Source organism: Macaca mulatta, chromosome 3, assembly GCF_049350105.2.
Source record: "Macaca mulatta isolate MMU2019108-1 chromosome 3, T2T-MMU8v2.0, whole genome shotgun sequence".
Taxonomy (NCBI): Eukaryota; Metazoa; Chordata; class Mammalia; order Primates; family Cercopithecidae; genus Macaca; species Macaca mulatta.
Genome location: NC_133408.1, coordinates 110,921,985 through 110,935,191, shown reverse-complemented (window position 1 = coordinate 110,935,191; position 13,207 = coordinate 110,921,985). Strand labels below are relative to the sequence as shown.

Here is a 13,207-nt window from a genome sequence, read left to right as displayed (position 1 = left end):
GTAAGGTATACTGTCTAGGTTTGTGTACCTACCCTCTGATGTTCACAGGATGACGAAATTGCCTAAGGACACATTTCATAGAACATGCCCCTTTTGTTAAGTGACATGTGACTGTATGTCTGAGGTGGAATACCTGTGTGCAAGAGGGTCTTTTCCTCCTTGCACTGCTATTATTTTGATGTCAGAACCATCCCTTGGACTGGTTGATACTGTTTTAACCAATTAAATATATCATGTTCATGTTTAAGTTGCCTTTGTTTTCCCTGTCTTCTAAATTTATTCCATATATTTACTCAGTAGAGCTCTGCATTCTTTATATGTTTTCATGATGATTCATTTTAGTGTTTTAATAAAATTATATTTTGTCTCTATAGAAAAGATTACTATGAACTATGCAATACGCTATGAGCTGCAATATAGTTCATGTATGCTTGAAAATGAATGTTTAGGGCTTTATTACCATTCAGGATATATTGATTGCCTGGTGTGCAAGGAGCTGTGCGAGGTGAAAATGATAGGGTAATGGCAAGCTTGGAAAATTATATAGGTATTCATGTTATGACCATTTAGGAACAAGGAGTGGTTCACTTATCCCTTTAGAATATTTCTCATATTACTCTTTGGGATAGTTTTAATGGGTGTCCCATGGAGACAGGAATGAAAGAAACTAACAGTTCTCAGCTTCAGGAATATTTATGGAATTATCAAGAACCCTAGAAGCAGCCATAATGGAGCCTTTTTAAAAGGAACTTTCATATTTTTAATTTTAATGAACTTTTTTTGTTGTTATTATTTTAAGGCAATGAATTTCCAAGGGAGGTTAAAGTATCTTCATGGACAGAAAAAGAAAGGGAAGGATGGATCAATACTTCCACCTCAGTTGGCTTTGTTTGCGATAGCTACTCCACTTCAGCCACCATCCATACTTGAAATCCGGACCAAAAATTTTATCTTTAGAACCAAACACAAACTAGACTTCACACCTATTGGTTGTGATGCCAAGTAAGTGAGACTTTTTCACTTTTATTCTGTCAGATGTACATTATGTTTCAGTAAGTCTCTCTTAGCATGTAAAACATACATTGTGGACTGTATGTAATATTGTTTATTATTAGATTGGCTATTAGCTTTTATTCTTTCAGTGTAGGCTTTTACAGTAAAAATAATTTCATCAGGCTCACAAATCATCTTTTTAATTTTTTGCAAGACTTGTCTCAGATGATGATGTTCTTATATATTAGTAAGGTTTGTTCTTCTGATGACATTTATGTTGGTTTGTTTTACGTTTTTAAATGGCACAAATGTTATTTGATTTCTAGCCCCAGAAGTTTCAGTAACTTTCAGAAAATTGTGAGCAAGAGTCCGATATTAAGCATTTATATCGTATCAAAACATATCAGTGCTTTTCTCCTTTCTAATGTGGGAATGCAGAGAGGTAATTTGAAAAACCTTCTTCCCTAAAAATAGATTATAAAAACGTTCCAGATTTATATTAAAGATTTTCTGTTACCCATACATCTGCTCTATTCAATTCAGTTTTAGCATACTAATTTCCGTGGTTTTATTCAGGAAAAGAAAATAGGCTGAAACTGAAATTTGCAATCATAAGCAAGGAAGAGCGGTTTACATAGATGTGTTTAATTTCATATCTACTTACTGATGTGAAATTCTAAATGTGAACTAAAACATTGCAGAAACTAGCGTAAAACCAATGAATTTATCTTTGTTATTTCATTTATGTTAAATCATAATTCATTCTTATTTTACCTTTTTAAATTTTAAACAGAGGAAGAATTGTTTTAGGATATACTGAAGCAGAACTGTGCACGAGAGGATCAGGGTATCAGTTTATTCATGCTGCTGATATGCTTTATTGTGCTGAGTCCCATATCCGGAGTAAGTTGTAGTTCCTTATGAACATGTCAGAAAAAAACAGCATACACTGTAGTACATGTTTCAAATTCTTATGTAATATAACCTGTTTAAGTAAACTATATAGATAAACTTCTACTTAGTAACTTATCATCATGATTAACCAGGGTTACACTCTTTGTTCATTAACTTGTCTACACCTGCCTCATAGAAATATTGTTGTTTAGTTATTAAAAAATAACCATTTGGCCCATGAAGTTTTGCTTGGGAATTTTTAAATTACATTGTTATCAGTTCATAAATATATGTTAATATTGTAACAATGATGTTAATAACTCTACTTTAAAATTATAAAGTATTAGCCTGTAGGAAAATATTCCCTATTTAAAAATAATTTTTTAATCTTTTTTGTCCCCAATTTATGCTCTCTCTTTACTTTCCTGTGTTACTAGAATTGTCTGGTACATAATCTTCCCTTTAACATTTAAAATAATAAATTTAGTCTGAAGTGGAAAAAAAACTCTGAAAAACCATTTCCATGCCTTTTTTTGTGTGTGTTTAAAATGTATCATCTTTGGGGATAAAGGAAATACATCCAGAACTATGTCACAAGAGCTTTGTTTTAGGAATATTCTTTAATATATTGATTTGGGGTTTGATAATTTAATTTTTTAATTTTATTTTAGTGATTAAGACTGGAGAAAGCGGCTTGATAGTTTTCCGGCTTCTTACAAAAAACAATCGATGGACGTGGGTCCAGTCTAATGCACGCCTGCTTTATAAAAATGGAAGACCAGATTATATCATTGCGACTCAGAGACCACTAACGTAAGCAAAAGAATGTTTCCTGTTTTTGTTAACAGTTTTGTTTTCATAAGTCCTCTTATGTGAAAGCATAAAAATAATTCAAGCAGAATTTAGTCTGTAAATAAAAACTGAAAAGTTTAAGTAATTTGTCTAGAAAGAAGAGCACAGGTGAGAGACATTGAGAAGACAGAATTGACAAATTTTATTGAGCAGCTACATGTGCAGAGCTATAGAAAGAATAGTAAAAGAAAACACTAGGGTTTTATCCTGGGCATATGAAGTACATATGAAAAGCTAGTGTCATTGGTAAAATAAAAGAAAAATATAACAATGCTTTATTTAGAATATGTTCTAAACCCAGCAGTGATTTCAAGAGTTTCTTACATATGTTACAAATGAGTCCTTTATCAAATATTTGTATTGCAAATGTTTCCTCCCACCCTGGAGAATTGATTTTTGTCTGTGGCTTGAGGTAAGGATTGATTCCCCCCAGCCCTTATATGTATACCCAATTGACCAGTCACATTGAAAAGGTGATTTACTGAGAAGGTCATCTTTTCCCCACTGCACTGTATTTTGATCAGGGGATTTTGTCTTTGGTTCTCTGTCTGGATTGTGTTGTTCTATTAATAGTTCCATTGGTGTAGTTGTCTATTTTGTCTAGCATTACACAGTCCTAGTTATTCTATCTTTATTATAAATTTCTATGTCTGAGTGTGTCTTTATTTTGTTTGTTTCGCCTTTTTTGTTGTTCTGCTTGTGAAGATTGCCTTGGTTCTTCTTTGCCCTTTATAATTCCATATACATTTTAGAAAACAGTTGTCTGAAAATCTGTTGAGATTTTGAGTGAGATTACTTTGAGACTGTAGATCATTTGGGGAGAATTAACATCTTTTTATTACTGAATCTTTGAACCCATGAACATGGTGAATGTATGTGTGTATATAAGTACCCATGGAAGTATATGAGTATGTGTGTACAGATGTATATGAGTGCGTGGGTATGTGTGTACCTCTACAAATTTGTCCTTCTCGCTTGATCAATGTTTCTAGAAGGCACCTTTTTTAAATTAGACTTTATTAGTCTTTATTAGAATCCAACTTTTGGTTTATTGATTTTTTTTCTATTTTATACATTTGTTTTCAGTTTTAATTTTGTCTGCTCATTATTATTTTCTTCCTTCTACTTTCTTTGGGTATAATTTACGATTTTATCCAACTTTTAAAAAATATATACTTAAACATATATATCAGTTTCCCTTTAAGTACAACTTTACAACCCTCATCTTTTGCTATCTTATTTTTATTTAATTGAAAATACTGGCTAATTTTCTTTTTATTTTATTTTTATTCACGAATTATTTAGAAATACAGTGTTACTGTACTTTTTGGTGTTTGGGGATTTTTCTACTTGCCTTTTTGTGATTGACTTAGTAACTTAGTTCCACTATAGTCAGAAAACGTTCTCTGAATGAATTTCAGTTTTTTTGAAATTTGTGGTGGCTTATTTTATGATCTAATACACGGTCTACATTGGTAAAATATCCCATGTAATCTTGTGAAGAATACATGTTCTGTCATTTGGGAGTATGTTGTTCTTTTTGTATATCAGAAGTCTAGTTTGTTAATTGTGTTCATATTTCTATACATTTGTTATTTTGTGTGCTTCTGTTACTAAGACATGTTGTTTTCATTTATTTATTACTAATAGGGGGCATCTTTTTACATCTTTCTAGGATATTTTTCTTTTATAAATTACATTTGTGTCATTTACCTGTTTTTCTGTTGAGTTGTTTGCCTCTCTCTTAGACACTATTGGAGCTCTTTATTATGGATATGAAATTATATATATATATGTTAAATTATAAATTATATATGTTACAAATATTTTATTTAAGAATTCTATTGCAAAAATACAAATACTTTAATATTAAATAACTTTCATATTACTAATTATGCCAATCTTTGTCTTTATAGCTTCTGGGTTTTATTAGAGAGGTTTGTTGTTTCAGATTCTTAAGTTTCTAATTCCTAATTTTTTTTATTTTGTTGTTATTATTTTTTTGAGACAGGATCTTACTCTATCACCTAGGCTGGAATGCAGTGGCACAAATGTGGCTCACTGCAGCCTTAACCTCCCAGCTCAGGCAGTCCTCCTGCCTCAGCCTCCCAAGTAGATGAGACTGTAGGCATGTGCCACCACGCCTAGCTAATTTTTATTTTTTTGTAGAGGTGGGGGTCTCGCCATGTTTCCCAGGTTAGTCTCAAAATCCTGGGCTCGAGCAGTCCGCACACATCAGCCTCCCAAAGTGCTGTAATTACAGGCATGCACCACCGGGCCTGGCCCCTAAATTCTCGTAGTCTGTTTTTATGTGTAGAGCTTTATTCCACACAATTTTGTTTTTGTTTTTGTTTTTGCATGGTGTCAGGTAGGGTTGTAATGTGACCATGGAATTAACTAAGTTATTTTTAAAAAATTAAATCATTTAAATATGCTTGTCTGAAAAACAATTTTATAGCACCAGTCATGAGAATAATTGAGGTGAAAATAAAATATGCCCCCTTTTGAATTCAATCATAATGTATTTTGCTTGATGTTTTTCTTTCTTTAATAATTTTTATTTTAAAATGTTTGATAGAATTTTCTCTAAGACTTTTTTGTACACAACTTTAGAGATGAGGAAGGAAGCGAGCATTTACGAAAACGAAATACGAAGTTGCCTTTTATGTTTACCACTGGAGAAGCTTTGTTGTATGAGGCAACCAACCCTTTTCCTGCCATAATGGATCCCTTACCACTAAGGACTAAAAATGGCACTAGCGAAAAAGACTCTGCTACCAAATCAACTCTAAACAAGGATTCTCTCAATCCTAGTTCCCTCCTTGCTGCCGTGATGCAACAAGATGAGTCTATTTATCTCTATCCTGCTTCAAGTACTTCAAGTACTGCACCTTTTGAAAACAATTTCTTTAACGAATCTATGAATGAATGCAGAAATTGGGAAGATAATACTGCACCGATGGGAAATGATACTATCCTGAAACATGAGCAAATTGACCAGCCTCAGGATGTGAACTCATTTGCTGGAGGTCACCTAGGGCTCTTTCAGGATAGTAAAAACAGTGACTTGTACAGCATTATGAAAAACCTAGGCATTGATTTTGAAGACATCAAACACATGCAGAATGAAAAATTTTTCAGAAATGATTTTTCCGGTGAGGTTGACTTCAGAGACATTGACTTAACAGATGAAATCTTGACATACATCCAAGATTCTTTAAGTAAGTCTCCCTTCATACCTTCAGATTATCAACAGCAACAGTCGCTGGCTCTGAACTCAAGCTGTATGGTACAGGAACACCTACAGTTAGAACAGCAACAGCAACAACAGCATCACCAAAAGCAAGCAGTAGTGGAGCCACAGCAACAACTGTGTCAGAAAATGAAGCATATGCAAGTTAATGGCATGTTTGCAAATTGGAGCGCTGACCAATTCGTGCCTTTCAGTTGTCCACGGCAAGACCCACAACAATATAATGTCTTTTCAGACTTACATGGGATCAATCAAGAGTTCCCCTACAAATCTGAAATGGATCCTGTGCCTTATACACAGAACTTTATTTCCTGTAATCAGCCTGTATTACCACAACATTCCAAATGTACAGAGCTGGACTATCCTATGGGGAGTTATGAACCATCCCCATACCCCACTACTTCTAGTTTAGAAGATTTTGTCACTTGTTTACAAGTTCCTGAAAACCAAAAGCATGGATTAAATCCACAGTCAGCCGTAGTAACTCCTCAGACTTGTTATGCTGGGGCCATGTCGATGTATCAGTGCCAGCCAGAACCTCAGCACACCCATGTGGGTCAGATGCAGTACAACCCAGTACTGCCAGGCCAGCAGGCATTTTTAAACAAGGTAAGGGTGTTATCAAACTGAATAAATCTTTCAGTGATTCTTTTTACCTTATAGACATGTTACACATTTTTTATGTCAGCTGATCTTAATCTATTTTCCATAACGTTCATGGAGACAGCATTTTTCATTATATCTGTGACTACCTTTTTTTTTTTTTTTTTACAAGCCTGTACTTTTTCTAGTATGTTACTAATATATCATTCACCTGATTCATGAGAGAGAAAGATACGAAGGACTGAAGCAACATGAATGTGTCCTTAATATAAGATGACCTAAATTACCAGGTGAAATTAGTTTTTAGAAGTATTATGTTTAAAATAGATAATTTGGTTTATTCTTTCTGGATTCTTTAAAAATATGGCAATTTAAAAATTCAAACTTTAAAAAGTATTGCAATTTTTAAGAATAATTTCTTCAAAGCTCTATTTTTTTAATATATGTTTGAAATTGAGTTAAACTCAAATGTAAGTGTACTTTCTTACAATGCCTTTGAAACTCTAGATTAATTATATCCCTGGAATTCAGTCCTAGGCACCTCCATGTTCTCGAGCTATTCCTCCACATTACCTCCCCTATCCTCATTTTATCCTTTAAGGTAGAATGGCTTTCTTTTCTGCCTTTCTTAAAAGAGGTAACTCAGCTGGCTTTCTGTCATGGAAATCAAGCTTGATGGTGTATTTTTGTTGTTTAAATGTGTCATCAGAATCTATCTGGCAGTGAGCACACTTTAAAAATGATCACTGAAAAAAAAAGTTAACATAATGTTAATAGCTGCTGTCTCTGGCCACTCAGGAATATATCATGTTTGCATTTATGCTTTTCCATTAGAATATATTTAGTTTTAAGGATATTTAAGTTTAGCTTTAAACAATATCTTGACTAAAATTAAGCTCCTTGGCCCCTGTTTACTCTGTATTAGAGTATAATAATTAAAAGTATGACCTGAAGCTTTATCTTTAATTGTATTTTCTGGCTTTTTTCATACATTTTGCTTGTGTAATCATTTATGAGCTTTTTAATAGAAAATGATGGTGAAGATTTTTTCTTATTCTCATTCCTTACATCTTTCAATTGTATTAAAATTGAATAATATTCAGTTAATCTATCTCAGAAAATTGCTATGAAAGTATATTTTACTCTTGAGTAAAGCAAATTGTCCAGAAGTTAATTCTGTAAAATTACATTTTGAATAAGGAGTTGCATGAGTAGCACGTAAGTTCTTTGCAGTGTTTTCCCCTCACTACTTTTTATTGTTTCTTTGTGAATAAACAAATAATGCTGTAGACCTACATATACTCCAGAGTAGATGTTATTGAGCTAAGACACTCAATATTGAGCCACTGAGTAGCTGTTGAGCCCTTGAAATGTGGCTAGTCCAAATTGAGATGTGCTGTGTGAAATACACATTGGATTTTTGAAGACTTGGCTTGAAAAAATAATGTAAAATATCTCATCTTTTATTGTTGATTTCATGTTGAAATGATTAGTTTTTCAGCAGCCACATTAAAAAAGTAAAAAGAAACAGGTAAAATTAACTTTAGTAATGTATTTTATTTAATCTACTGTGGCCAAAAATTTAAGTTCTGTATGTGACTCACATTATATTTCTGTTGGATGACACTGTCTGTACAGTATGTTTAAAGAGAGTGGCTGACATGAATTGTGTTATGAGTAATGAGAAAAAATCATTTAAAACTCACCATTATCCGGACAGGTAATACTTTTTATTTAAAGAATTTACAGTATTGCCACTCATTGAAGAGACAGGTTATATGACTTTTACTATAGATTTTATATATGTTTTGGAGGATCTGTGAAGTAATTAACATTTTGATTACTGAAGCCTGTTATGTAGGCTTTACAAAGGTAGATTTTATTTGAAGCAATTAAGGCTATGATTTTAATCTGTTTTAAAGTTTCCAGAACTTCCACTAACTAAAATATAAAGGCTCTATAATCTATAAAACTCTACAGAGCTGTGCATCTTCATGCCATTCCTTTTTATTTTTCTTTTTTCTACTAGCAGTTATAGAAACCAGATTCATTGCAGTGTAAGAAAACAAGAAAGGGCATTTTCTTTTGGTAACTTGATTCTGTAATTAGAACTATGCTTTCAGTAGTATTAATTAAAAGTGTGAATAAGGAATCAGTTATGAAAATCATACCTGTGGTGTAATATTTTAGGAATATTTAGAAACATTTAGAAAATCAGAAGCTACCTTTTTTGGAAAAGTTTTGCATTCCAGTGTAAGATTCCTGAATATAATCAGTTCATTGACACCTATAACTTGAAACCTGGTCAAAGCAAACCTACTTATGACAGAGAATATTTAACTGTAATTCTTGACTGGTGCTCTTTGACCCATCAATTCCTGCCTGACCCAAAGGCAGTCTGAAATGAGACAGCTGTATACTCATCTGTACCATGTTCAAAATTTCCTGTCAGATTAATGGAAAAACAGGTTATAAATGCAACTAATACGTAATATGTCCTCAGTATGTTTTCACTGTGTGAAAGATTTAAATTTAGCAGCAGTAAAGGAACTTAAAGTTTACAACTCTCAGGGGTAAGATTTTAAAAATACATGTTAATATGTCATTTAATGGCTTAAGATACTTGGAAGATCTATTCCAATAAGTTGCATCACCATTTTTGTTTTCGGTTTCAGAATGGAGTTTTAAATGAAACATATCCAGCTGAATTAAATAACATAAATAACACTCAGGTTACCACACATCTTCAGCCACTTCATCATCCGTCAGAAGCCAGACCTTTTCCTGATTTGACATCCGGTGGATTCCTGTAATTCCAAGCCCAATTTTGACCCTGGTTTTTGGATTAAATTAGTTTGTGAAGGATTATGGAATAATAAAACTGTCACTGTTGGACGTCAGCAAGTTCACATGGAGGCATTGATGCATGCTATTCACAATTATTCCAAACCAAATTTTAATTTTTGCTTTTAGAAAAGGAAGTTTAAAAATGGTATCAAAATAGTACCTATAATATAGTCATTAAGGTAGAAAGTGTACTGCCACAGAGTAGTGAGATACCATCTACATTTCACATTATTCTGAGCACCACAAAATATGCAAAACTTTATCAGGGAAACTAAGACTCTTTTAAATTAGAAAGCATTCTTTATTTGAATTATTTCTGTCAGAATAAAAATAAAATACTTTGAGTTTTGAACTACTGGATTCTTATTAGTTTCCCAAATACAAAGTTACAGAACTAAACTAGTTTTTCCTATCATGTTAACCTCTGCTTTTATCTCGGATGTTAAAATAAATGGTTTGGTGCTTTTTATAAAAGGATGATCTCAGTGCTCTCCTCCTCCACTGTTCATCTAAGTGCCTCACATTTTTTTCTACCTATAACACTGTAGGATGTATATTTTATATAAAGTATTCTTTTTCTTTTTTAAATTAATATCTTTCTGCACACAAATATTATTTGTATTTCCTAAATCCAACCATTTTCATTAATTCAGGCATGTTTTAACTCTTCTACTCACCTGTTTTCTTTAGGTAAAGGGCAAATAATGATTGAAAAAATAATTATTTATTACATAATTTAGTTGTTTCTAGACTATAAATGTTGCTACGTGCCTTATGTTGAAAAAATTTAAAAGTAAAATGTCTTTCCAAATTATTCTTAATTATTATAAAAATATTAAGACAATCGCACTTAAGTTTCTCAACAGTGTTTTCAGAAGAAGTATACCACTCTTTACCTTTATTGAAGACTCCATGATAGTTGAATGTTGCAATGTGAAAAATCTGCTGTTAACTGCAACCATGTTTATTAAATTGCAAGAAGCTTTATTTCTAACTTTTTAATTATATTAAGCAAAACACCCGTTTCAATGTGTATAAATTGTCTTTAAAAATTGTTTTAGACCTATAAACCTTGATAATCTATTGTGTTGACTTTATAAATTTCGCTTCTTAGAACAGTGGAAACTATTTGTTTTTCTCATATTTGAGGAGTGTTAAGATTGCAGATAGCAATGTTTGGTGCAAAGTATTGTAATGAGTGAATTGAATGGTGCATTGTATAGATATAATGAACAAAATTATTTGTAAGATATTTGCAGTTTTTCATTTTAAAAAGTCCATACCTTATATATGCACTTAAATAATTTGTTGGGGCTTTTCATACTTTATCAGTGTGTCTTTGTAAGAAATAAAGTAATGAATCCAACTGCTTAAAGTTGGTATTAAGAAAAAGACAACCACACAGTTCATTTACCTTCAAACATTAGGTTGTTTTTAATGATATACTGATCTTCTTTACCAATAGGCAAATTAATCACTCTACCAACTTTACTGTCCTGAAATGGCTTAAAAAAAAAAATGACACCATCTTTTCTTCTTTTCTTCTTCTTTTTTTTGAGACAGAGTCTCACTCTGCCGCCCAGACTGGAGTGCGGTGGCACAATCTTGGCTCACTGCAACCTCTACCTCCTGGGTTCAAGCGATTCTCCTGCCTTAGCCTCCCAAGTTGCTGGGATTACAGGTATATGCCACCATGCCCAGCTAATTTTTGTATTTTTAGTAGAAACGGTTTCACCATGTTGGCCAGGCTGGTCTCAAACTCCTGACCTCAGGTGAGCCTCCCACCTTGGCCTCCCAAAGTGTTGGGATTACTGGCGTCAGCCACCACACTCAGCTATTCTTTCCTGTAGCTATGAGAGCTGAAGAACTTAGACACATTTTACATGTATTATTTTAAAATCTGATGGAATCCCAAACTGAGATGTATTAAAATACAATTTTCGGCCAGGTGCAGTGGCTCACGCCTGTAATCCCAGCACTTTGGGAGGAGGGCGAAGAGGGTGGATCACAAGGTCAAGAGATCGAGACCATCCTGACCAACATGGTGAAACCCTGTCTCTACTAAAAATACAAAAATTAGCTGAGCATGGTGGCGTGAGCCTGTAGTCGTAGCTACTCGGGAGCCTGAGGCAAGAAAATAGCCTGAACCCGGGAGACAGAGGTTGTAGAGCTGAGATCACACCACTGCACTCCAGCCTGGCAATAGACCGAGACTCCATCTCAAAAAAAATAAATAAATAAAAATAAAAAAAAAATACAGTTCTTACTTCTTTTACTTTTTTTAGTAAATTAATGTATATAAAAGTGTCTTCGTACAAAATATCTCTCAGTTCTGTGTATTTTCAGTCAAAACTTTGAACCTGTAGAATCAATTTAAGTTTTGAAAATTTGTCTGAAACATTTCATAATTTGTTTCCAGCATGAGGTATCCTTTTAAGGATTTAGACCAGTGGTCTAGATTAATACTCTATTTTTACATTTAAACCTTTTATTATAAGTCTTATATAGACCATTTTTGTTACTCTCTTCCACATGTTACTGGATAAACTGTTTAGTGGAAAAATAGGCTTTTTAATCGTGAATATGATGACAATCAGTTATACAGTTATACAATTACAAGTTTTAAAAGCAATATTGTATATTTTTATCTATATAAAATAACTAAAATGTATCTAAGAATAATAAAATCACATTAAACCAAATACCCATTTGTCTGTATTTTTTTTTTTTTTTTTTTTGAGACGGAGTCTCGCTCTGTAGCCCAGGCTGGAGTGCAGTGGCCGGATCTCAGCTCACTGCAAGCTCCGCCTCCCGGGTTCACGCCATTCTCCGGCCTCAGCCTCCCGAGTAGCTGGGACTACAGGCGCTGCCACCTCGCCCGGCTATTTTTTGTATTTCTTAGTAGAGACGGGGTTTCACCGTGTTAGCCAGGATGGTCTCGATCTCCTGACCTCGTGATCCGCCCATCTCGGCCTCCCAAAGTGCTGGGATTACAGGCTTGAGCCACCGCGCCCGGCCCATTTGTCTGTATTAAGTGCCAAACAAAGGATGCTTAGTGCACCGCTACATTGAGAGATTTATTTCTAGATGATGTGCACATTTAAGGATATGGATGTGTCTCATTTAGTCTTTTCCTATACCAGGTTTTTCTTATAATACCTGAAGACTTACCAGTATTCTAGTGTATTATGAAGATTTCAATCATTACTATGCACAAACCAGTGTTTTTCAATGTTACTAAATTTTAAGTAAATGCTTTCATGGCTCTTTTCTTCAAAGTGTTACTGCTTACGTATATCATGCATAGATTTTTGCTTAAAGTATGATTTATAATGTCCTTATTATCAAAGTTGTATACAATAAATAATAAAATAACAAATATGGATAACATGTTTTAATGTAAATTCTTCTCTCTGGTCCACGTAAAGGAAATTATCATTTATACTATAGTATTATAACTATGTTAGATGAGGGCAATCTACAATGCTTAGTGATATGTTAAGTCAATAATTCGTAAACTTCTTAGACAATTTTGCTCCCAGTGTTTGACCTTTATCTGGATATAAAAAACACTCTCAGTAGCTTCATAAATTAAAATGCTTCTGAAATGAACTTTTTTTAAGCCCTGTGTTATCAGTGTAGTAGTGTATTTTAGATTAAAATCCAAAATCCCGTTTTAATAATATTTTATGAATATTTCTGAAGAAATTTGAAATAACCCTTGTTAGCTGTATTTTTTGCTTAGTTTAGAAAAACCATCGCCCA

The 13,207-nt window shown here is 33.3% G+C and overlaps 1 protein-coding gene across 1 annotated transcript in view; it reads left to right on the top strand.

Annotated features, from left to right (window-relative positions):
• The window catches only part of AHR (aryl hydrocarbon receptor), a 47,691-nt gene extending 35,994 nt beyond the window's left edge, over positions 1–11,697 (top strand). The window contains exons 7-11 of the mRNA XM_015133933.3: positions 800–1,002; positions 1,787–1,896; positions 2,559–2,700; positions 5,353–6,601; positions 9,271–11,697. Of these exons, the coding sequence (XP_014989419.2) occupies positions 800–1,002; positions 1,787–1,896; positions 2,559–2,700; positions 5,353–6,601; positions 9,271–9,408 (1,842 nt within the window). The 3' untranslated portion in view covers positions 9,409–11,697. The remainder of the gene's footprint in view (positions 1–799; positions 1,003–1,786; positions 1,897–2,558; positions 2,701–5,352; positions 6,602–9,270) is intronic.
• Positions 11,698–13,207: the final 1,510 nt, after the last annotated feature.